The sequence below is a fragment of the Genypterus blacodes genome, unplaced genomic scaffold (genome assembly GCF_046128005.1).
Source record: "Genypterus blacodes isolate CSIRO-AG114 ecotype Tasmania unplaced genomic scaffold, CSIRO-AGI_Gbla_v1 ptg000057l_1, whole genome shotgun sequence".
Lineage (NCBI taxonomy): Eukaryota > Metazoa > Chordata > Actinopteri > Ophidiiformes > Ophidiidae > Genypterus > Genypterus blacodes.
Genome location: NW_027466869.1, coordinates 2,745,336 through 2,771,205, shown reverse-complemented (window position 1 = coordinate 2,771,205; position 25,870 = coordinate 2,745,336). Strand labels below are relative to the sequence as shown.

The 25,870-nt window shown below is 45.5% G+C and overlaps 1 protein-coding gene across 4 annotated transcripts in view; it reads right to left on the bottom strand.

Moving 5' to 3' along the window:
* Window positions 1-720: 720 nt before the first annotated feature.
* Window positions 721-25,870, bottom strand: part of bcam (basal cell adhesion molecule (Lutheran blood group)) — a 44,926-nt gene continuing 19,776 nt past the window's right edge. For 2 of the 4 annotated variants that reach the window (XM_076152640.1, XM_076152641.1), the window contains exons 2-16: window positions 13,373-13,500; window positions 12,992-13,208; window positions 11,130-11,200; window positions 10,915-11,011; window positions 10,589-10,771; window positions 10,127-10,248; window positions 9,860-10,001; window positions 8,896-9,011; window positions 7,327-7,468; window positions 6,975-7,099; window positions 6,273-6,417; window positions 6,112-6,132; window positions 4,053-4,194; window positions 3,690-3,789; window positions 721-2,733 (exon numbers count right to left, since the gene is read on the bottom strand). In XM_076152640.1, the coding sequence (XP_076008755.1) occupies window positions 2,731-2,733; window positions 3,690-3,789; window positions 4,053-4,194; window positions 6,112-6,132; window positions 6,273-6,417; window positions 6,975-7,099; window positions 7,327-7,468; window positions 8,896-9,011; window positions 9,860-10,001; window positions 10,127-10,248; window positions 10,589-10,771; window positions 10,915-11,011; window positions 11,130-11,200; window positions 12,992-13,208; window positions 13,373-13,500 (1,754 nt within the window). In that variant the 3' untranslated portion in view covers window positions 721-2,730. Of the gene's footprint in view, window positions 2,734-3,689; window positions 3,790-4,052; window positions 4,195-4,403; window positions 5,973-6,111; window positions 6,135-6,272; window positions 6,418-6,974; window positions 7,100-7,326; window positions 7,469-8,895; window positions 9,012-9,859; window positions 10,002-10,126; window positions 10,249-10,588; window positions 10,772-10,914; window positions 11,012-11,129; window positions 11,201-12,991; window positions 13,209-13,372; window positions 13,501-25,870 lie in introns of those variants that run through there. The other 2 variants (XM_076152643.1, XM_076152642.1) reach the window with 2 other exon arrangements.

Here is a 25,870-nt window from a genome sequence, read left to right as displayed (position 1 = left end):
GTGTCAGGACATTGGCTGTGATGGGCCTGTAAGCAGAGGGGCGAGGCTGATGCGTGATTGCAAATGCAGCACAAGGTGAGGAGCGGAAGAGTTTTTTATCCTTAACTTTTCTTTTGATTTACACCCGGAGAAGATGTCTGAATATTAAATGTCCCCATTATAATTATGGCTGCCATTGATAAGACTCATCCCAATAACTGTTATTGATCTATGCACATGCGACACACGCTTCGCTGATTGATTTCTGCTTCGCTTCATTCAGTGCATTTCTAAACATCAAAGCCGGTAGAGCAAACAGTAGATCATCCTTTAAGTACTTATCCATGCAAAACACAAGCTTCCTTGACGTCTGTTCTGTCACAACAAATCATCGGATGAATCAATGCGAGGGGAATTTACATAATGCGGCTGAAATCAAAGAGATTCAACTACGATTCAAGCAGGGAATCAATTTCGATGTCATTTTCTGGGAATTGTTAAAAAAAGGAAACGCACAATCTCATCAAAAGCAATTTCATTCCTGATAGCTTTTGCTTTGGTGTGTGAAGCATTTAGACGTGATGCTACACGGTGAGTAACGGTTTCAGACGCCTTATCACGCAGACAGATACACTTCCTCGCTTCCATCCTTCATTGCCACACCTCTTTGTGCATCTAAAGCGGCATGAACAGTCAATTTCACAACAAATTTACTCTCATTTGTGATCACGACGACGATAATTAGTGACAAAAACCATTTTATTCCCTAAAGGAAAACACAGAAAACAGCTTCAATTACCTGCCACACAGATAGGAATGAACACACTGAGGATGTCAGAGGGTGATTGGTTTTTGTGGACTTTTTCATTATAAATTCTACACTGAAACAAACAAAAAAAAAGATACATCAACACACCACAGAGGTCACAACAGCGTACCACAAAATATACAGTATACAGAGAGAAGTAAAGCACTGAGAATATCTCAAACAACAACATCCTAAAGAAAAACATCTCTCTCTTCTCTCAGAGTGGAAAAGTGGAAAAATGACAACTCAGTAGTTCCAAAAAAGTAAGAATCCCCTTTAAAAAAACATCTTTTATACCACAATATCTTATATAAAACATGAAAATAAACAAAACGATGCAAGTGAAGTTCACTCATCTCTCCTCACCTGCCAGCAATCAAAAATATTAACAATCATTTAGTCAATAGATTTATGGCAAGATCAGCAGACAGACACAGAAATGATCCCTGTGAGCAGAGACAGTGGTTGGAGGCGACCTTTATGTCTATCAAGGCCCAATGGTTCCAGTGTACAGCAAAGGTTAAAGGTCACATCGAGCCGCTACAAACAACGCGCATGTGTGTGTGTGTGTCTGCCTAAAACAGCGAAAAACTCTTCATCTTATTTGGTAAAAAACGAAATTCCCTCCCCTGATCCCTTCCATGCTTTCCCCTCCCGCTCCCGTTGGTATCAAACCTCAGTCACTGTGCCTGTGTGGTGAAGCCGGCGGTACGTTTACAACCACAGGCAGATTTTGAGCTTTAATGTGCATGTAAAGGTACAGCCTGACTGCTCTGCTGCTCTGCTGCTCTGCTGCGGCTCATTTCCTGGCCGTTTGTAAAATGACGACCCAGCAGTCCGGTGCTTCGAAAATTGTCAGAGGGACAAATTGTTTCACCAGATTACCTCAATTTTCCAGCCAAAGACAGTAATTGGGGTTTACTGGGTGGAACCGCTGTGTGTGTGTGTGGGTGTGTGTGTGTGTGTGTGTGAGCGGCGGCTCTGCCACTGACAGAAGCTGGAAGATGAAGGTGAAACGATGGCGGTGATGATTTGAAGCCGCCAGCCAAGCAACCAACAGAGCAGAGTGCACCTCAACCTCGGCTCAGAATTAAAATTTACAGGGATAAACAAGAGGAAAATGAAAACAAACACCAACGGATGTACTAACACAATATACAAGCATGTTGGAAATAGTGGGAATGAATTTGTAAAAACCTAACAGCTTGCTTGTTTCGTGACTTTTTGTGAGCATTTTGAGAGTTAATGGTGGGATTACGAAAATACACGGGCTGCTGCTGCTGCTGCTGCTGCTGAAAAGCTAATTAGAAACATGGAGAATATATCAGCGTTCACAGGCGGTAAAAAAAATGTAATTATACAAAACAAAGCACTGCACCTCTTTGAGCAGAATACTTCAGCCACGTGTGCCAATCATGGCGTGTTGGCGGGCTTAAACGTTGTTATTGACGTGAATGAAACAGCATGGAAGCTGGTGATTATCCCCCCCAGTGTCCCCAAGTGAGCAGAGAATTTTGGTAAGTGCCGACTCCAGGGCAGAGGACTCGTTTCAGTGTAACACTCAAGATGCAAAGAATAGAAAAATATGGATATTCACATATACAGTGTTGTGGCGGTGGCGTCAAGGTGTGTGTCTGCGGTGGATTCGGAGCAAAATGATGTCAGCCGTTGATGTCGCACGGGTGCAGTTTTAAAACCTGCAACAGCTCGGCTGGGTGGAGTTTCATCTGGATAAGCTCCATCCAACACGCGTACTCCAGGTTTTAAAACAAGCGCACCTCACCCGCCACCAAACCCCACTGCCACCACACGCCACCTGTGTCGCCCCCCCCTCAGTCTGGATTCACCCCTTTGTTGTAAATAAGAATTAGCCCTGTTGTCTTCGTCACTGCTCTCCTCCGTCCCTTCATCCCTCTGTCCCATACTTCAATCGTCTCAGTTGATCACTGCCAGAGAGGAAGAGAGGAAAACCAAAAATCAGCTCTCCCATTTTCTTCTTCTCACCTGTATCACAGTGCTTAAACATGTTTGACACAACAAGAGTTCACAGGTAAGAGCACTGTTGTTTTGTTTCATACACACATCCGCTTTATGAACAGAATACCTCATACCAGACTATTATACTCCACAGTATTACCCTGTATATGTGTGTGTGTGTGGGTGGGGGTGTGTGTAGAAAATGTCAGCTGTCAAACATTGGGGAAAGGTTAAAGCGTCTCTTAAGAATTAATTTGGAATCAAATTAAATCTGTCAGTGGCTTGGCTGCATCTTCTGAATGAGACTTTTAATGAAGTCTCAGGATACATCAGTTCATGGTATTGAGACAGATTATGTAACTCCTCCCTGCTATATTTGTTTCAAAGGCAAAGCTAAACTCGGCTGCAGCCTCTCAGCAATTCTAAAATCTGTCACAAAGTTGCAGGAATCATATCAGACCAAGTTTTCTTGAAATTAGATTTAAATGTCACATCAAATATGACACACCATTAGATCTCCTGTTTGACTTTGGCTCTGGCAGCTTCTGATGATTCTGTACACATCAGTGCCAGTGATGTCATTCTAGCTGCGGCAAAAAAATCTAATTTGGACACTGTGTCTGCAGACATTACTGAGGATTTTATTTTGAAAAATCCTCCTCATGTCAAGCTGATCCTGCTCGCTATGAGAGATCTTCCTCCTCAGCTTCGTCCTGACATTAATCAGGCACTGTTTACCATCATATTCATAACTATCCAATCATTCAAGAGCCCTGATTCCACATTCACACAAACAAACCCAGAAACTCAAACACTCCTGATGACAACACTGATGGTTTAGCTCGCCAAGAACATCACAGGAAGTCACTCTTAAAACCAAAAGGTCAAGATCATGACCTTTAACCCCAGTGAGAAATGCTCTGACCTGATCTGTTGTTGGCCTCATGTTGAGGAGTCCGGCCTCTTCGTTGGGCTTATCGGTCTTCATCTCCACCACGATGTCGTTGTTCACCTCTCGACTGGTGCTGCACAGATCGAGACAGAAGAGAGCGAGACAGATGAGACAGTGAGACAGACGTGTGTGAGTGAGACAGGTGAGTGTTTGAGCTTATGGTTGAGATGGATGGAACATGTTGGCCAGTCTCTTCTGTCTTTGAGCCTTTTCAGTATTAGACCATTAACCGCGGAACATTCTTCCATATTGGATGTAAATACAATTTTCATATTTAAAATGAATATTGAAGTTAATTCCCTCCCCCTCTCCCTCCCTCCCTCCCTCTCTACTCACACTTCCATCTTGTCCTTCTTGTTGCAGGGCAGCTTGCCCTTCTTGTTCAGGAAGTAGATGAGGGCCACCAGCAGCAGAAGCAGCAGAACACACACCACCACGGCTACCACCACACTGCTGGAGCCTCCCTGCTGCTTGTCAGCTACAGTGCCGCAATGGAGGGACACATGGAAGGAGGGGTGGGGGGTGGAAGGTGGGGTGGAAGGTTCATGTGGAGGAGGAGAGCGAGGGACAGAAGGAGGCGTGGAGGGGGAGTGGAGGTGTGATTGGAGCGGAGGAGGACGGTGGAGGAAAACATGAGTTGTTGATTTGCAAAAAGGGGAGATTGGAGGGCAGGTGGGGGGAGGGCGCATCGTGAGGGGTGTGGGGGAGGGGGAGGTGTGTTTGATTTGAGGGGGTCAGGAGGAGGAAAGTGATTTGAAGCAGGGCACCACAGGGAGGGGGATTTGGGAGTGAGGGGAGGGGGAGAGTGGGGACGGGTGAGGTCCGGATGGATGGACAGATGGATGAATAGGTGGGGGTGGGGGGTGGAGAGGAGAGGAGAGGAGAAGGAGCAGGGGGGGAGGAGGGGGTTGGGATGTGGGGTCAGTCTAAACTTTGAATGCAATTCGTGAAATGTGATGGGACCCAAAACTAGGGCCTGAACACTCACAGATAAACACACAGCTGAGCGGAGCCACACACACTCGTATTACTGTACTTGTGAGGACCCGGCATCGATTCTTCTACTATAATTATAACATTAATCTAACTCCATTTAGAATAAGCTCAAGCATCGATCCTTTGGGCTAAATATCTTCAATTCTAACTTTTTCATGCGTAAAATTACAAGCAATCAATGTTTCCACCAAATAGCTCCTCTTCAGTCGCCACTGAAGCCCCGAATAATTCAATAGTTCTAATGTGACCGGCCCCTTAGTGTGTGCTGATCGATAACATGCATTAAATTCTGGGGAGCATAACAGTTCCTGCCTCTGAGCAAATAATTCAACTTATCTGAACGCACACTTGTAAATTATGGAGTCATTTTATCCATAATTCAGTCCAGTCTAGTGAAAAAATATAATATCCATACAATACAAAATTGTTTTAAGAATTTTCTGGGTTAAATCTTCATTATAGTGAATGGATTTCTTTTGTAACACTCAGACACTCAGAAAATCATTGGACCAAGCAGGAAAATGAAATGTTTAAGGCTAAAAAAAAGAAATTTCAGGACAAATTGCTGTGTGAATGAAAACAAGCGACCATCAAAGTAAATATCTTCCTCATTTCAAAGGTGTCCTCACAACTATGGTAATACAAGCAAACACACGCTGGCTCTTGTGAACACAACACAGTATACCCTTACCCATGTGTGCACACACAGACATTAAAACACACACATGGTGACTTACAGCGTTTAGAACGAACACGGTACAACACACCAATAGGGTTGGTTAGCGATACAGACCTGAGGTTAGCACAGGGTTTCCAGAGAGCAGCACTTAGAAAGAAAGAGAGTGGCTCAGTCCCATGGCACAGCGAAGCGACAACACACACACTCACACTACTAGAGGAACGCACAAGCACACGTACGAACGCACAAGCTAAGGTTAAGGCGAGTGGAAAACGACGAGACGGAGAGACGGAGAGGTGCAGTCGGAAAAAGAAGGAGACACTGAGTGAAGACATGAAGAGAAGAGAGGAAGGAATAGAATAGAATAGAATCCTTTATTGTCCCCAAGGGGCCACAAAAAAGTCTTAGTAGCATCCACAAAATATAGGACAGACATCATACAAAGGTGACAAGAGAAGAAGAGTAATATACAATATCCACAGTGTTTGGTAGCAAGAGGGCAAATATACAAGATTACAGTACAGTGGAGGTGTGTGTGTGTGTGTGTGAGAGAGTGTGTGTGAGTGTGCGTGTGGAAGAGGCTGGGGCGAGGGGGAAGACAGGTGATGGGTGGGGGGGGGAGGACGGGGTGGGGAGTTCTAAGTTACAGGGTCTGTACAACAAAGAGTCCTGAGAGAAGGAGGGAGGAGAGGAGGAGGAGGAGGAGGGAGACGGCTCTACCTCTGTCGGCGGCGTTTTCAGCTGTGGGAGGAGAGAAGAAAGAGAGCGACGGAAGGGATTAGAGCACAAACTGACCAAACAAACAAGCAAACAAGCTACACATAAGGTTTTTGCCCTTTTGTGATCATTTAAAGCTTAAATGTGGCTTTTTTTCCCCGGACCTTTTTTCACGACTACGCTGAAGGCCTTGCTGTCGGCTCCGTGCTCGTTGGAAACCTCGCAGGTCACGCCGTCCTTCATGATAGCGGCCGTGGCCTCCAGGGTCAATGTGCTCACCACCTTGTTGCCTTCTGCTACTGATAGAGCCTGGGGAGGGGGAGCGAGGGAGCGAAGGAGCGAAGGAGAGAGGAAGGAGGGGCCAAAGACACAGAGAATAAGAACGCGAGGACTTTAACTTGTACTTTGTGTGCACATTTCTCATTCATAATCACACACTGACACTTGTGTAATATTTCAGTTTTAAAGTGTTACTCCGTCTGCGAGATTCTTTAAAGTTGTTTCCTGCAGAGCTGTCGTTCCAAATCATCACATCAGCATGAGAGATTAGAATAAAACATCACTCTCTGTAGCTCGCTTTGCTGTTTCCTTTGATGTTTACAGCCAGAAAGACGTTCTTCAGAACTTTTGAAATATTTTACACATTCATCCAAACATCTACGGTGTTCTTTTTGAATATTTTACAAGTAGTCCGAGTACAAACCCTCCCAGGAAAGCAGCAGTGACATCTCTTTAATAAGTGATTCCTGTAAATTGCACATTGGGAAGAAGGAGGAAGCTCTTTCATGTGTTTGTGTCTGTACTTAAACTCCTGAAGCTCCCAGCTCACAGCATATGTTGGGTGGTCTGTGTTTATATGTTTCTACCTCTTTTCCTGAGGGCTTCCAGGTGAACTGAGGGGCGGGGCTTCCATGGGCGGAGCACTTCAGAGTCACCATGTCTCCTTCCTTCCCCACCTCTCCAGGAACGGGAGTGTCGATCATTGGCTTTCCTGCAGAGGAACACACACACACACACACACACACACACACACACACACACACATACACACACACACACACACACGCTTACATGAAACAAAATCCCATCCCAAACTTCCACAACCGATTTAAGACCTCGACTTCCTTCCTCAGAATGAAACAATACCCGGCACACCCTGACCATTTACCATTGTTATGACCACACACGTGTGTGTGTGTGTGTGTGTGTGTGTGTTACCTTGGACAGTGATGCTGATGCTAGCCTCAGCTTTCAGTCCTGGCACTGATGGCACAGCTCCAACGCACATATACTCTCCAGCGTTGTCATAGGAAACATCTTGGAACGACAGCACACCAGTCTGAGAGAGCACCTCAGAGCCCTGGAGCATCACGCACACACACACACACACACACACACACACACACACACACACACACAAAACCAATTAGATTCACACAATTTCCGCTGCATTCCCTTTCAATTTCAGTCCCAAGTGGGCTCTAAGAACGCGAGCAGAGCAGAACAACACCTCTTGTTATTTTGGGTAAACAACAGGCTGATAACGGATCAAAGTCGGCCCTCCATGATGAAGCTGTCTCTTACAATTCTTGGTCTTGGTCTCATAGGAATGCTTCTTTCCACAAGCAATCACTCTCTCTACCCAGACAACTAGCAGGCAGTGAGTTTCTATCACACACACAGACACACACACACACACTCACACTCACACAGGCGCTCACACACAGACTACACTGCAGGCCTGACACCATAGGAACACAACAAGTAGAGGAGCATTGTTGAGTCCCAGAAGCTCCAGTGCTGCTGTGAGTTTTCATCTTAGAGAATCAGAAAGTATCGGCTGCTTCAATAGATTTCGGGAATATATATATATTTTTTAGCATTTGTATTTGAGAAGACACATTTAGGATAGAAGATGATGCATAGAAAAGGCCCACAAGAGGGGCGGGGGGGCTCTTATCACCACCACACACAGAGCATGCTGCCTGCAAAATGATACTAATTATCTTCTGGCACCAGTCTTGATATGAATTGATATAGATTAGGTAATGTAAGATTAGATGATGAAAATGTGAAAACCATACTGTGTCTGCGGGTGGATTTTAAATATCACTTTACAGCGGTTCTCAAACTGCGATAAGTGTACGACCAAGGGGTGCTTACAATCAATCATTCCTGATTAAAACACATTCCATTAACAATTAGTTTGATATTTATTCTTTTTTTAATTAAGATTGATGATTTACTCTGCTGAAAATCACCCAACTTTTGCGCTACATTTGCGTCGGTAACTTTTGGAGCTTAATTCCTGAGCTGCTGGCTTGGTAGTGAGGTGCTCCGTTTACCCAGAAGTGCTTCTTAGTTTAACAGAACATTTCTTAGGATTTAAATGATCAACAACCTTGCAGTATCTCACTGCAGACACGCGGTGTGTGGTGCATTTTTCTCATTCACAAAATGGAATGGAGGCGAGTGTCTGCCCTCCAGTTGCTGCCGTCAGATGAAACATAATGCAGCCAGTGTAGCAGAGCCAACTGTCTGTCAGCCTTACAGCCACAGGCTCCAGTGTAGTCTGGCAGCTGCACACCAGTGAGAACTCAACAAAGAAAGGTAGTATTGTTAAAAAAGATTGCATCAAATGTGAACCAGAATCAAACTAATGTATTGATTCCAAGCCAGCGGGAGGAAGATCGCTCAACATTCAGTCGGTGTTCCATGCACAGATGAAGAAGGGGAAAAAAAGCCTTCTGTGCATAGTACAAGAGAGGGCGATGTCATGGCACACACCTTCTTCCACTGGACAGTGTGTGCAGCAGAGGCCTTGGTCTTACACTGCAACTCCACCATGTCGCCGAGCTTGGCAACAACAGGGCGGGCCGGGGTCACGCTCAGTGGGTCAATGTCTGAGAGAGAGGGGGGGGGGGGGGGGGGGGGGGAGAGAGAGAGAGAGAGAGAGAGAGAGAAAGAGAGAGACTCAATAATTAAGGTATAAATGTGATTAAGTTGTACACATGCATTGAATCAATGGGAGTCTGCTGCTTGACAAGTAAACATTCCGTGTTGTAATGGCAGTATGAGGCTGTCTGCACACTACGATAAGGACGTTTGCATGCTGTAATGAATCAATTTACAGTCTCGTAGGTAATGTCCGCTACTCGGAGTAAGCATACTTTCATATATGGCAATTTCATTTGCATTGAGGTGTACAAGTGATGTTTGAAAAACAAAAACAACAACAAATTGTTGCCCTAATGGTCGTGTAAGTGCATGTATACTTAATGAGTGGGGACAGAGGCTGCTTCAGCTGCATGAAACCTCTATATATTTAGAGGAGACAGGAATTGCCAGTTAAAATAAAGCAGTTCCTGATTGATCTCTTAAATAAGCATGTAATGAAGCTCTGAAGAGAACTGAAATGAGCAGAAAATTTCATTTTTGGATAATGCACTAAGTCTGAGGTTTCCATCCTATTTCTAGGCCATCTGTCCAAAAAGTATGTGATAAAATTACATTATGGGCTGTGGTTGGGACAACATTAAAGAAACAGATGAACTGTGAGGATGTGAATTGGATTTTGCCAGGCTGAAACGCTTCCACTGCAGCCTGTTCCATTCTAAACCTTTACCGTCTACGATTCACAAATGAAGAGATTGGCTCATTGCTAAACTACGCAATGCAGGAGGTGAGTTGTGTGTGTGTGAGAGTATTTCCTCTATGCGGATGTGTGTGTGTTAGTCTGTGGCCCACTCACAGTTGACAACAAGCTTAATCTCGCCGTTCAGGTCAGCCTCCAGGTTATCGAAGTCAATGGCATTGCACTTGTACAAGCCGGAATCTGAACGCTTGACGGGTTTCAGCGTGAGGAGTCCGCCCTGGCCAGTGATGTCATTGTCCTGGACGAGCAAGGCAGAGGGAAAGGGAGAGGGAGAGGGAGAGGGAGAGGGAGAGGGAGAGGGAGAGGGTAAGAATAGAGTAGAATGTGCTTTTGGAATAGACAGAACTGCAGTGCGGTACGTACGTCTTTCCTGAAGTCAAAGTCAGGCTGAGGGTTTCCGTCTGTCTCACACCTCATGGTGACAGTGTCGCCCTCCTTCACGGGCTCAGAGTTCACCAGAGTGAAGGTCGCCTTCTCTGAGGGATCTAGATGCACCAAAGGAGATGAGGGATAGTTAGAAAAGGAGCCATTTACACACCCAAACACACACGCACACTGTATTTTTCCCTTTATCTTCAACCATTCACACAAACACCTTTTCACAAACAGTGGCACAAGGCCAAACTGGGGAGCTGGGCAATTTCTGTGGTGGGAAGAATACAAACATAATCTCATCTCATGGAGCCATAAACTATAATAACATTGCAAACAGCACGTAATGGCACATCTCTTCCACCTCATATCCTACAGGCCATAGAAGGACCCGAGCCGAGTCCCCCTCTAATGGATCTATTGGATGAATTCCGCTCCCTCCTTCCCACTCACAGTTAAGGTTGATGGCGATGTTGTCAGACTTCTTCTTTTTGATTTGGTCCCCTGGCATGCTGTACTCCACAGTGCAATGGAACACTGAGTCCTTGTCTGCCTTGGTGGGTTGCATGTACAAAGTGATGGCGTAGGTGAACAGACCCGAGGCCTCCTTCACCACCGAAGGGATCATGTAGGACTCTGACAGAGAGGAGGAGAGAGGGGGAAGAAGAGAGGAGGGGGGGAAAGCTGGAGTGACTTCATCTCACTGGGCTGGTAGATACAGGAGTCCCCTGGTGACCCTGTCAGAACTCATTGTCACAATTCCTCTGGGGGAGACCTACTCTCTTTCCTGTCCTTGACCTCAGGCAGAGGCTGTTCATCTTTGAACCAGACGATTCTGGGCTGCGGGTATCCGTTCCTTGTCACACAGGTGCCAATCTGACAGATACAAGCCAAGGACAAAAATAAGGGACTGGAAATGGGTGTTGTTTATGTTTATTATACAGATTCAGGAAAGCTGGAGTCATATACACACTCCACACACACACACACACACCTCAGAGCTGGTAGCCGATCCCACAGAAATGGGTGTGGACTGCCTGTGGAGTTCTGGCTTCTCTGGAGCAACTAAGAGAGACAAAGAGAGAGAGACAGAGGAAGCCTTTAACACTCAAATGAGCACACATACACACCACACACACAGACTCACATACTACCAAGGCATGAGCATGTGCGCTACACACGTGCTTGTTTGACCTTGTTAAAGTTAAGTTGAACAGTAAATATCCTGCTTCACATTTCTCCACTGTGAGCTGGTTCAAATGAGGTTGATAAGCGTCAAATCTGTCTATCTCTCTCTAACACACACACACAGCTACACAGCCACAGGTGTGAGTGTTTGTGTTTCCCTCCCTCCTTCCCTAACTCACTCATTCACATACAGGCTCCTGCTATCACCGCATGCAGCTGTCGACGGTCAAAAAGAATAAACGTTGAATGAGTAAAATCATTGGATGTCTTTCTTCCTTACTTTCTGCTCCCCTTCCACATTCCTTTCAGTTGTATGTTTTCTTCGTTGGCCAGATTCCAGATTGTGTGGTTTAATTTGCCTAATATGTCGGGTTGGCACTGAAGAACAATCAATAAGCGGCACAATCGATAAGGGGCACAATAGCATGCGTCACCCCAGACATCCATTCATCCTCCAGATCCATTCCACATTAGAATCTGAGTCGTGCGGAGATGAAGTACAGGCGAAAAATACAGGGAAGCTGATTAGCGTGAAGTACAGTGGGAACCTCTCTGCTGTTCCATGATATATGTCTGCCACTGCACTGTTTACTCTCCACTGCAGACCCCCTGAGAGACACGCCGGGCTATCACTGCTACAACTTAAAGCTCAGGAGACGTCATAACTCAGGCCTATTAAGTGGAGGCTGGACAGACCAACCATAATTCATCCCCAATGAGCGGAGCAGCCACATGTAGACAAAGAATAATTGCTGTTTTGTGGGATGAGCTGTACTCTCAAGACTGAGACACTAAGTCCTTTGTCAAACAGCACTTCATTGAGGTATTGTCCACACAACAGAGTGCCTCATTCACAATTAATAGCTCTTTTTATGATTGCTTTTAACTCCACTGCCTTTCCAGTTTATAAATGTTAATGAACAACTTGCGAGCCCCCCTCTTTTTTTATTTTGTTTTAACACAGCAGCTTGGCTAAGGAAGGACTCCTATCACTGTTCTCCACAGCACATTTCCTTCCTTTTAAGAGTGATTGATCAGTCCAATCCAAAATGCAAATGATTCCTATTCATTTTAGAAAGGTCATGCAAATGCTAAAAGTATGATTGATGTCTGTTCAGAGAGGCTGTGTGTGTGTTGGGGGGAGGGGGGTGGGGGAGAGGATGCAGCAGTCTCAGCTCGCAGCGCCATGGTGATAAATATGGACAGTTATTAAGGTGAGATATATGAGACATGACAGGTGTGATTGAACTATTCATCAATTGTGTCAAGTGTGATTAGATTTTGGTTAATTGACCTTAGAGGAACTGCGTGCTAACAGACTAAAGATAAACCCTTTGAAGTCACATACTGCCATTTTATGACAAGTACATTGCACGAGTATCCCCGCGTGACAAATGATTTTTTTCTCCAAAACTGTCTTGCATGGTGTTACTATAAGTACGTACTAAATGCAACCAGCAAAATGCATTTGCTATAATTAAGCCACCTCGAAATTAAAGTATGCATGAGCACACACAGATCTGATTAAAGCTGTAAACCTTTAGTGGTAGTGAAAGTAACAAACTAAGTCATAAATTCCAGAGCCCATTAACTGATTAGAAAGTGAGGGGGGGAGGGTGAAGGGTTCTCTTTCCAAAGGTCACATTAAGGTCAAAGGGCGTAACTCACAGAAGACTTTGAGCACGGAGCTGGCTTCTCCGAGCCCTGTAGGGCCAGCGGTGACCTGACAGTGGAAGGAGAACTCATCGGAAGGCTGAACGTTGGGGATGGTCAGGGTGAAGTCGGCCGCTATGGAGGCCCTCCCAGTCAGAGGGGTGCCGTCATCGATTTTCTGCTGTCCACCCTGGGCGCTGAAAGCCACACGCTTCCTGGTTCCCTGCTCGTCCTGAATGGGTTAATGGGAGTGAAGGAGAAAAATGTAGCTGTAATAAGATTTGGCAGACCTTTCCTCTTTCAGAGTTATACCTTCAATATGGAAAATTCCAAAAGTCGATGTTAATAACAGTAATAATAACAATCATATAATGAATCACATTAGAGATGACTTACAATGAACCACTCAACAATGGTGTTGCTGGATGCAGTTGAGGGGGTGAAGGTGCAGGGCAGAGTGGCAGTTTCTCCTTTGATCACCTCCACCTTGGGTGTCACTTTCACATCCACAGTCCCACTGCACACTGGAAAGAAGCACAGAGAAAAGGCAACATATTTCAATTCATTTATTACTAATTGATGTAATAGAGTAGAAAGAACGTGTTGACAAGTTGTCAAAAGTGTGATAACTTTGAGGTTCAAGCCAATAAAAAGTGCATCCAGTAAGAAAAAGTTAGGTACTAAAAGAAAAACAAATGTCAACGTGGACAAAAATAACAGTAAAATGTACAGACACTGAGCTTTCTAAAAGACAAGTAAACGCAGCACAGTACACACACTGTACCATGCAGTGCCGGGGTAAGATGGACAGCAGGGAGTGAGGAGGCCAAGGACGAAGAAGGAAAAACAAATAATAAAGAGGCAGTAACTATAAAATGTCTCTTTGTTATTAGATTAAAAGCCTGTGTGTTTATTTTATACCCGCCAGGCTTCCAATTGTTTAAACAGCATGTTAAGAGCCCAGCGGTATCCGTGTAGAACTTTATCAACACTGGAGCACGCCTTTTCCTGTGATGCACAGGGTAGATAGCGCACATCACTCGTCACACACACACACACACACTGACAGATAGACAGACAGCCACAAGAGACAGTGTGTGCGCTTACCTCATGGCTTTACAGTAAGTATAGTGCACTCACACACATTCAGGTACAGACCTGCACAGCCTGAAAACATGATGACTCAGAGGATAATCTCTATCACACAAGCGTACACACACAGGCTGAGGCATCTATCATGATTACCACAGTCCTCTGTGAGGTAAGGTAATACATTGAGTGTGGAGTTGTTATGTATAAACGTAAAAGGTGTATGTAAAAAAAAAAGGGAGGGGAAGCTAGAAGACCCTTCGAGGCTCTCCTGGCTGGCAGCGACTGTGGTGTCTATTCACAGGAGACATTAGGATGCACACGGTGTCCTGCACAGCAGTGGGAGAGGATGCAACTGGGGCACAGGATAGAACCACAGTCCAGCTCCAAGTCTCTGCACATATGCTGGAGGTACGGAGGGACAGCGTGAGAAGGAGATTACAGAGTGGAGAGAAAAGACTGAGGCGTGGGACTGAGGGAGGAGAGATCCATTTCAGCTAATGGAATCACTGCAGCACGTACAGCGTCATAAATCCTACGGTACAGCAACACATGAAGGCACCGGCACACACGCCGGAGTGACTGGACCGTGGAGCAAAACACAAAATAGCTACCAAGAACAGGGCAGCAATGTTTCCCTGCTGAGGTTGAACTGGCAGACCATTTCACTATCTCTTCTTGTCAAATTAAAAACACATATATCATACACACATTGTGTACTTTGGCAGGCTTATGTGGAGGATAATCCTTGCCAAAGAATGATAAATGCATATGATAGGAGAAAAACACTGGATTACTGGAATGGAGCCAAATGTTCTTGTACTGTAGTGTTGGGGAAAAAACAAGTGAAAAATGGAGTGAGTGTGTGTGTGTGTGTGTGTGTGTATGTGTGTGTGTGTGTGTGTGTGTGTGTGTGTGTGTGTGTGTGTGTGCGCGTGTGTGTGTGTGTGTGTGTGTGTGTGCGCATGGAATAAATAATGGATGCACAAGGGGAGCTACAAATACATAACCCATGACTAACGTGACCAAAAATAACCTCTCTGTGCTGCAAACACTCCAAAGTTTGCTATCATTAAAATCAATACGTCTAAAGTCAGACTAATGTTCACTATCTGGACGTTCGGTATAAATTGCTAATGAGCAAACCCAGACGCATACTGTATATCTGTTAACATCAATTAATAATGTAATCAATCTGGGAGCTACAAAGTATTCGCTTTAATAATTCATTTGTTGTGAAAGGAGACGGAGAGCACGTCCGCCTGGGACTCAGGCCGTCTGACAGGCCGGCTTTAATAACGGAGAGGAAAAATGAAGACGGGGAAGAAAAAAAGGATGTTTGCTGGTGTTTAAAGAGAGACGAGCAGAGAGGAGAGACGGCTGCGGCGAGGAGGCCAGAGAGGAAAGGAAGGAAGGAAGGAGGGAGGACAGCAGAGTTCATGTCGAGGAGATAAAAGGAGGAGCCGCAATGGATACACACTCCATTAAGAGAGCAGAGTGCATATGTGTGTGTGTGAGGGAGAGACATTCCACCGGGGTGAGACCCTGAGAATCACCATGACCCACAAGGGGCACAAAGGTCAAGGGTCAAGTCAAGTGTTGACATGTGACGAGACGATCTCACTCCCTCCTCTGATTCACTCTTTTGCTTCCTCTTCATCTACTTCTCCTCTTCCCGCTGCTCTATCTTTATCCCATCTGTGGCCTCCCTCATGTGTCCTGCTCTTCCTCTCCGCCCTTCATCTTCGTTCTCTCCTAGCGCGTTTGTATCATCTCGGGAGCTCTGGAGCGGAAACCTTGTCTCATGTTCTGAGTTTGAAAGAGCCAAAGTGAAAAGCTAAATCCTGTCTTTTTGTTTCTGGGGCCAAGACAAACAGCAAAGGTACAAGAATGTGAGCAATCGAAGCACTTGGTTTTAGGCAGCGGGCGGGATTTTAGAGTGTTGTTAAACGGTGCCTGGGAAAAACACACACACACACACTCACACACACACTTACACAGAAACCACAAGTGACTCACTAGCTCAGACATTCTTAACACACTAACTCAAGTCACTTGTTTTCAGAAAGGTCGAGGGGTTCAAACTTCACCGGGGTATACCGGGGGTCGGATTCGCGCCACGTGCCACAGTCTAATACCAAAGAGGTAACCATGGCGATGGAAACACCGGCGTTGTGATACGTTTTCACCATCTGTGCACGCTTATGGGAACATTATCAATACAACAAATCTAACTGAAACTACTCAATAAATTTTTTTCTTCTAAGTAATATTTACAGAAAATAAAAAATAAAAAATAAATTCAAAGTCATCTGCTGAGCATTACCACCTGTCACATTCACAGCTGTTAGTGCCCGAAAAATGGAACAATCACTTCCACCAAACTGCCTCAAATTGCAGGCTGATGTTAAAATTACAGCGTGTTTGTAAAACTTTTAGGTGCCTTATTTTCCGCCTCATGACACATTGCTCGGCAGCCGCTGTCACTCGTGTGTGCTGCAGTGTGACCACCGAACAGGATGTATGTTGTCACTTTAAGCTCTACCTCATTATCTGTTTGTGCCAGCAAATGTGGCTTTTCCTGATCCATAGTGCACAGGTTAGTGTGTGTGAGTAGATCTGTGTAACTTATGGCTCTCTCTCTTCCCCTGACTCCTTAGCCTGTCACTCTCTCTCTCTCTCTCTCTCTCACACACACACACACACACACACACACACACACACACACACACACACACACACACACACACACACACACACACACACACACACACACACACACACACACACACACACACACACACACACCTTTGGGTGTCATTCACAAGGCTGTTTAGTTGATCAATGAGGCTGACGTTTGGTGTTTTACCCACGAGGCAGCTGGACGGACAGACCGGGGCAATTAAAGCGTAATTAGGGAGTCCTCTGGGTGTCGCGCAGTGTGTTTGTGATTTTAGAGACAGAGGGTGCTGCTGTCACTCGGTGTGTGTGTGTGTGTGTGGGTGGAGGGGGGGCAAGCTTCACGGGGGTCTCATTAACTGACGCAGCCCAGATAATCGGATTTAGAAAGTGTGTGTGCATGAGGTGTGTGATGGGGAGCATGACTGGGTAGAAAGACAGATGGGAGGGAGATGGTCAGACTGACCTGTACACACACACACACACACTCTCACAGTATATTTAGCGTGATCCATGCAACATTTATGAGCAGCCAAAGCGCTTGCACTGAAAGGCTGCGGTTAAGCAGAGTGTGTGTGGGGAAAAAAGAGCTTCAGTCAAAGCAGAGTGGCAGAGAGCAGAGACGTGTCAGTCCCACATCCACTAAAAACTTAATGTGAACGCACCTTTTATACTCTGTGGCTGTCTCTTTTTGTCTATATGTCTCTCTCTCTCTCTCGCAGACATACACAACACAAGGCCGGTGCCCCTCATGATGAAAAGAACCAGCTGGATCTCTCTCTCTCTCTCTCCCTCTCTCTCTCTCTCTCTCCCTGTCTGTCTGTCTGTCTCTCTCTCCTGTCCTCTTCTCCTCTGTTGTTCTCTCCCCCTCACCTACTGTCGTATTCTGGACATCAAACTAGGAGAGAGTCTTTCTCTCTCAGACTCAGCTTTTTATCCCTCGTTGTCAAAGAGCATTCTTGAATACCCGGGGCACGCACGCAATCACACACACGCGCGCTTTTTTTGTGTTGTCTCGTCTGTGTGTGTGTGTTAGTCTGTGCTTGGGGGAACTACAGGAAGAACATCGAGAAAGGATCAGAAAGAACGCAAAGGCCATAAAGGAGGGAGGAGCCACATGCACATGTAAAGCTTTGCCTATATGAGGCCGTCATGAACCCACTTTCACGCTTAATGCTCATCTGTCTCCCTGCTAACCCAAAACAGCCCCCAGTTAGAGTGTGACGGATGTTCCGGGTGACACAGTACAGTTGGGTCGGATGTACCGGCGGTGATGATGGTGCTCAGGGTCGTGCAGAGGCGTGTCAGACTGTAGACGCCGCGCTTTGCTCATGTGTGACAAAGATGAGGTACCAGCACTGAAGGTAGAGGACTGGATCAATGGAGTGATTGTGATTGTGAACCTGATAAGAGCTAAAGAAGTCTGCAACGTGCCGCTTCATGGACAAGGAACGCTTTAGGATGAAGTGTGTTGCCAAAGCAAACAATGTCTGTGGAATATAAACACTCGCCTCATTATATTGTGCTTCACCTTATACTATAGATTCCAACGCTTTGACTCAGACGAGGTCTCAGACTGCAGGCTTACCACAACCTTTGTCTTATCTATAAACAGACAATACTTTCTCTTTTTCATTTCCCAATGCAGAGCTTCTACTCCCTCATCTCTTATCTGTAAAACTAACAACTTCTTACTTTCTCACTGAAGCTGACCTTGGGTGAACGTGCAAAATTCCCCTTCCTTTCTCCCTCCCTGATTTTTTCAAGCAGCTCCCAATGACAATCTATAACCAATCGGATCATTATTGACGACCAAAGTCCAGTATAGACACTTTACCTTCTGAGTTTCTCTGCAGATAAATAAATCAATTATCCAGCAAAGTTTCAGTCGATCGACTTTTATCCACGAACACTCAAGAATTCTACACCACGCCTCTAACGCAGGGAACATACTCAATGTCACAAGCAATGACTCACAAAGCGCTAGAGGACACACACTCACACCCACACACACAGCTTTTTTTAACAGAGTTCTTTCACTTCTTTGTTTAAAGTTCATCACTTTGCACCGATCAGCAAGTTTACCTCCATGTCTCACCATGTAGCTATGCTGAACATCATCACAGCAGAGCCAATGCAACAATGAGGCATAATGAGCCAGAGGGCCTGTGTGTGTGTGTGTGTGTGTGTGTGTGTGTGTGCGTGTGTGTGTGCGTGCGTGTGTGTGTGTGTGTGTGTGTGTGTGTGTGTGTGTGTGTGTGTGTTTGTGTGTGTGCGTGTGTGTGCCCGTCCACTCGCTCTCACTGATAATGGTCCGCAGACTGGATGTGGCTGGAAACTCCTGCTTCCAGGCCTTTCACCTCTGCACAGTGCTCACATTAGACTTCCTCTGAACATTTACTTTGCTCAGTGAGTTTCTCTTTCACCATGAGGAAGGTGGAGCTTTCAGTCTGACTGTAAGCAGGATGTCTCAACTGGTTATCGGTGGATTTCAGCAAAACTTGGGTGGGCAGGTTGGACGTGATTCAGGGAGGTAAACATTAGATATAAATTGGATTATTATCACTTAAAATGGTGAAAATCCAGGTGCTTCATGACTGATTGACTGACTGGCCAAATGGGATTTAGAAGGTAAAAGGCAAAGATGTGCAAGAAGAAAATCACAGACTTTTAATGGGGCATCACTCTAGAGAGAATTAAAATACCTCTAATGAATTCAGGCCGCGTGTTGCATCATCTAATGCAAGGCAGCGGTAGAAGATTGCGATGGACCAGCAGAGGCATAAATAGGCATAATGCATGAGGAGCATTACGTCAACTCATGTTGAGCCGGAGGAAGCTGGGATGAAATTTCAGTCATACTGTATATTTGCTCTTCCCGCCTGCATAGTTTGAATAGCTGAGATGAATGGCCTGCACATATGTACTAGTGTGTGTGTGTAGAATGTGGGTGAGTGTGTGCGTAGAGGGGGGGCGTGCAAGCTGGATCAGACCGCCAGTGTCAGGGTTCCATGGATCCATGTAAGGTCTGGAGTCCGTCAACGCCGGCCTGATGAGAGGAGAACAGGTGCGGCACAGCTACAGCAGCTGCAGGAACACACACGCACACACACACACACTCTCTCTCTGTCGATCACACACAAGCACGCAACTGTTCCCCAACAATGAAAGTCACTTAAAGACAGGGAAAGAGAGAGTGAGAAAGACACATAAAACTAGAGAGGCTGAGAGAGACGGAGAGTCTGGCAATTAGTAAGCATTGTTGTGGCTTCCCAAAAACAAAAATGGAGACGCAGCAAAGTTTGGAGGAGTAAAGCGATTCAACGAGCCAGGGGCCAGAAACACAGCAAGACAGTGAAAACCAGACAGAAATAGACAGCGTGTTCTCAGCATGTCTCCCCGTCTGCCTCTAATGGTGATGGCTTCCGTAGCTCTACAATGGGAGCCTAAGTGCTGCGATTTGTGTGGGTGTCCTGCTAAGTGTTGACATTTAAGAGCAGAGTATTGATATGAATCCGACGCTAATTACAATAAGTGACATTTGCCCGAGAAAACAAGGGGAGGACAGGGAGAGCGAGGCGGACATAGGTAGGGACATAAAGACAATTAAAGTGTAGACTGTTTCCCTAAAAGCCTGCGCTCTGTATGAAACTGCTGCAATGAGTGTGTGTTTGTGTGTGTACACAAATCTTACTATGCCACAATTGTACAATAACCTGAACAACACAAATCAATCAACAGGAGGACATTAAAATTCCCCTGCCAAGAGAAATTCCTGCAAATTCTCGGCAACTGCAATCTTCGCCATGCCGGCTTTCGCAAATAACTTTTGCCTATCCGACAACGTGCGGCCGGCGACGCAGCTCCCGGAAGGCAATTACGCACAATCCGGGAAGCAGACAAAGACTTTGGGAGATCTGGTCTGATTGTTGGCGTGTCAGTCGCCAGCGTCTGCAGTCATAACTCTCCAGTCGATATCGGAGGTCTGCTGCGCGTTCTGAGATGATATCTGGGACTCTAATTGGAGTCAAGCACAATAAACTCTTATCTGTAGTGCTCGTGTTTTATTTCTGGGTGAAGCCAGGCGCCTGTTTTTAATGGCTTACCTGTGTTTTATGAGGGTTATTTGTGTACATGTTGGGGGGTGTCATGATTCAGACAGAGATAGTCCCTCATCCCGGATGTACCAATGCCACATTTTAAGCCTTTGCACGGCAATTACAGGATCTAGACGGGCCTGTCTGTCTCTCTGTCGGGGCTTGTGCTGATGTGCCACCTGAGCAGAGGCTGAATTCACACCTGGGACCCTGCGGCCGCAAGCGCACGCACCTGCTGGTTACAGCTGGTGGCAGAGGGTCGTCTGAGTCTAGCAGAGAAAAGGTTGTGTTTGCCAATCTGTTTATTTATTGCCATTAAAACCAGCTGCTGTTGTCCGAAGGGGCGAAAGCAAATACGCCAAATGGAAATCAATTTTATTACGTTTCTGGTAAAGGCTGTAACTGTTGATTTGTCTGTTCTAAGCCCTCTAAAGTGCTTGCATTAGTTTGTCTCTTCTTTCAGAATGTATTTTTGTAACTAACATCGATCCTTTTACTCGCTTTATGTAATTTATTTCATGTCTGTTGCCGCAATTGAACTATGATTGAATCTGACATGATTTGCGCTTGGAGCACTGCGGACGTAATTTGGATTCTTAAGTTGAACTTCATCTCAAATGAGGATAAATAGGACAGACGGAGGACAGAGTAGGAAGGGGGTGGGCGGGGGTTTGGAGAGGCTGTGATGTTCCCTGGGTTTGATGTTGACGTAATACAGATGAATCAAACAGAGATCTACTGGCCATTATCCTGCGTACACATCAGCCATAAACCCTCTGGCTGCACTGACAATGTCACATCTGCACAGATACTCAATGCAATCAAATGCAAAACTCAAAGTCATCACAAAGTGCAATGACTCGGCAAACACCATCAGCCTGCCAAACTGGATGTGTGTGTGTGAGAGATAGGCATCGCAGTGTGTGCAGCCTTAATAGATAAATCACAGCTTTACTGGTGAGTGTGTTTTGTGTGTGTATGTATACGTGTGTGTGTGTGTGTGTGTGTGTGTGTGTGTGTGTGTGTGTGTGTGTGTGCCATCTCCCGGTAGTTTAGAAGCTCAAGACAAACAGTGTGAAGTGGCCCCCTTACACACTCTTTTGTCTACCAGGAGATTCCCCCTCGCAAGCCATGTTGTCTTGGCAACGGGGTGAGAAGTCAACCCCGTTCAAACAAGAGAATTTAGAGTGTGTGCGTGTGTTTGTGTGTAGGTTCGGGAGCGTTTGTCCTCATGGAAAAAGAGCCAGTGAGTTACTGTAGTGTTAGAACACAGGGACAAGGAGAGATGGAGGCAGAGAGAGAACGAGCAGAATCAGAATTCCTCAGGTGACATCGCAGTCTTTTGCTCTACTCTACACTTCTTTATTCTACCCTTCTCCTCTCTACTCTACTGTACCTTACTCTACTCTAGTTTATTCTAATCTACTCCACTGTACCATACTCTACTCTACTATACTCCAATCCAATATACTCTCCTCTCCTCTACTCCAATCTACTCTACTCTTCTCTACTCTGAGCAATGGTTTGAGAAAAATACAACAAAGACAAATGGCGGGTTGAGAGATTATGAACAGAGCTCTGAATACACGAGCCGTTTTAGTGCTGTGTAAGTGCCGCTGCAAAATCAGCCTTGATATATCATCTCTTCCATAAACCAACGCTTCTGAGTGGCCTTCCACATTACAGTGAGCTGACTCAAATTGAGCTCATCTCTCATGCAGAATATCGACGCCATTTATAAAGCTAATATCTTTCAGCAGACAGGATCCAGTGCCATAATAAGCAACCCATTGAATGTGACCTAGTACGCCAAAAGCCGGTGTCTTGCTCCGATTAGAGCTCATATTGGAGATTTCCGTCTAAGGCCACGCCGCGTGAGTGACACCAAAGACTGGATCAAATATCACATAGAATTCTATTAAAGTTTAAAATCAAAGGGGCACAAAACGGATGGAGTCTGCAAATTACTGCACCCCGTCTCCTCCAGTGCACCTTTCACTTACAGGGGGAACTCAATTTGTTCATAGAGAGGAGAGAGGAGAGAGGAGAGAGGAGAGAGAGAGAGAGAGAGAGAGAGAGAGAGAGAGAGAGAGAGAAAGCCTTTCAAATTGCAAAAGAACCCAATCAGTGGGTGTTACCATCGGGCCAGAGATGAGAAGAGGCGTTAATATTTAATGTTTCGAAAGCCCCCAAATCTAGGCCTCCTTTTCTCTCCTCCCTCTCCCTTCCATCCCTCTCTACCTCTCTCTCTCTCTGTTGCCTCGGGCAATCCAATTAACAAACCCTGTCCTTTTGTACCCCCGCTCTCTCCCGATCATACACTATGTTCCCTCCGCCCTTGATATGAAGCCCTGAGCGCTGAAGAAGGACGAGCACACAGTAAAGCAGGAAAGAAGAGGGAGGGATTTTTAACATGCAGTCTGATCGGGAAGATGATGAGAAGACGGCCTGATGGGCAAGACGAAAGTCCTCGTACATGGACAGTTAAAAGGGGTGTCTGTCTTTACTCTATTGGCTGCATAGATATGAAGATGTGAAGCAAACAGGAAACAAAGCAAAAAGGAGAAAAGGAGAGAAGGAGAGAAGGAGAGAAGGAGAGAAGGAGAGAGAGAGAGAGAGAGAGAGAGAGAGAGAGAGAGAGAGAGAGAGAGAGAGAGAGAGCAATAGTCCCTTGTGCGTCATTTCCATTCCCCCCCTGCCTCTCTCTATTTACCTGGCTAAATGACTTGCTTTAATGGGCCAAAATGATATGCACTGTTTGGCAGAGGCAATCTGCTTGTATATGTGCTGCCGCTAATGTCACCAGCAGCCATAATGGCCTGTCCTGATGAAGTGCATTCAGTAATGAAGGAGGTGGAGAGGACAAAAGGGAAATATTTGCATGATGGCTGCACAGACAGAGGGACTCATAACCGTCCAGAGACGGAGCTGACTGCAGCGTTGTGATCGCTGCCCTTATCTACACATATTTGACGTTTTCCTATGGTTGACTGGGCAGGAGGAAAACGGCACCAATCAAAAGTGAGGGGACATAAGCTATGGTGTAATGGATTACATCTCCATTAGACATTAAAACAAAGACCTCCTGGTGTTTTGACTGATGTACTGGGCTCTACCTATTGCAGTGTGTTGATATTTCATCAAGTCTATTTCATTCGGTGATGTTTTCTCGCAGGGACGCTGTAAATTGGACGCCTGACAGTCTTCAACGACTTTATTTCAAATTGCATAAAATGCTGAGCTGAGTAGGTTGTGCAACTTCAATATTTATGACTTTATGTTCTTCATCGGCGGTGCCCTCAGGGTTTTTGGTAAGCCTTGGTGGTCCGCACCTACTACAGTGAATGTTCAGAGGTGGGGAGAGAGAGGGGAACAAAGGAAGGGGGCCTTAAAGGGACAAAATTCTCTTCTCGCCCTATTTTGGTTCTTCTTAATCAAAGGTAAAACTTATGCAGTTGCTGGGTTACTATCACTGCGGTTATGTCCGTGGAGTTGCTATTGTTCGATCCACAAGTCTCCCCTAGTAACAGGGGGGTACTAGTCCAGCTCTCCGTTTAAAGGGTCTGAATCCGTATCCACAAGGTCTTACCTCAGAGGAATCTTACTGGCGATTAATTAAGCTGGTGGCGAGGAGACTCGCCTAGCTGCTAACTGCCCTCCTCCTCTGAACGTCTACCCTCCTTCCCCCAGCTGACCCCCGGCCGAATAACCCTTGTGGGCCGGTGACCGTAGCTGGTCGCGTTCATTCACGGCAGCTCTCCTCTAAATGAATCGGTGAACTTGGTAGATTGCTAGGTTATGTTTTAGTGGCTCATGTCTGAGGGAGCCCCAAGGGTCTGTTTAAGTTTGCCTTTGGCTAGAGTTAACAGGTTAGAACCTACCTCTCACTCGTGTCCTTTCAGCCTTTCCTTGCGCCTTTACTGGTCGCAGAAGTGTGTATGTATGTAGACAATTTTGTAATTTGATTTTATCAGGTTTTTATTAGCAGAGGCAAAGTTTACAGCATTGTAGCCAATCACACGTCACATATATCCCTATGCTAATCATTAACTATTAAGAGAACATAGACTATTATTAAAACTGTAAGAAGACATTCCACTACTAAATTAACTACCTGTTCTGATCTGATTCAGATTATTGTTACCGATCACTACATTCCAAACACACACACATACACATTACAATTAACTAATCTTGTTCTAACCTGTTTCTAGTATAAATTGTGAGCTGAGGTCTAATTTCCCGATCTCAGGGCAGTTACGAGAAATCTCTCTCTCTCTCTCTTTAAGCTTTATTTCACGGTTATACCTTCTTTCGTAAGCTACACTTCTCAGTTATTCCTTCTTGTGTAAGCTCTACTTCTCGGTTATTCTTTCCCTACATCCTCACACAGGATGCAGGTGTTATTACGTTATTTGAGTACATGCAATCATCAACATTTCTAGTTTCATAATCATTGTACATAAGCCTAGTTATCTTCTTGATATTCTTAACACATTTTAACTCCTTTATCACTTGAAGCGGTTTGGGTCTTTCGCAGAGGAAAATTAACAACCATAAGGGAATTGAGATGAAATCTTTGGCCCTCAAGACAAAACGAGTGTGAGACGTGTCCACTGCTGGCCAACGTATGACGTTTTACTCTGAACACAATATTGGACGCCAACAGAAACGTAGTGACCGAAATCCACAGGAACAGGAAATGAGCAAAAGATTAGCGATTCAACGATGACGTGAGTTTTGTTGCTGCATTAACATTTGTACCGTGCTTTCAAAATAATAACTTGTCCATACCTCTGGACAGACAGAGAAGAGAGAGAGAGAGAGGGAGAGGGAGAGAGAGGGGGGGAGAGAGAGAGAGAGAGAGAGAGAGAGACGGATGAGGAGATTGGCTGACTAAATAAGAGGAGAGATATAAAGACTGGAGCTAATCTCCCTAAAAGGGTTTGAACAAAGTGCTGCCATCTCTCACTCTCTTGCTCTTTCTCTCCCTCTTTCCTTGAATCAACTCATTCTGCAAGTCATTTCC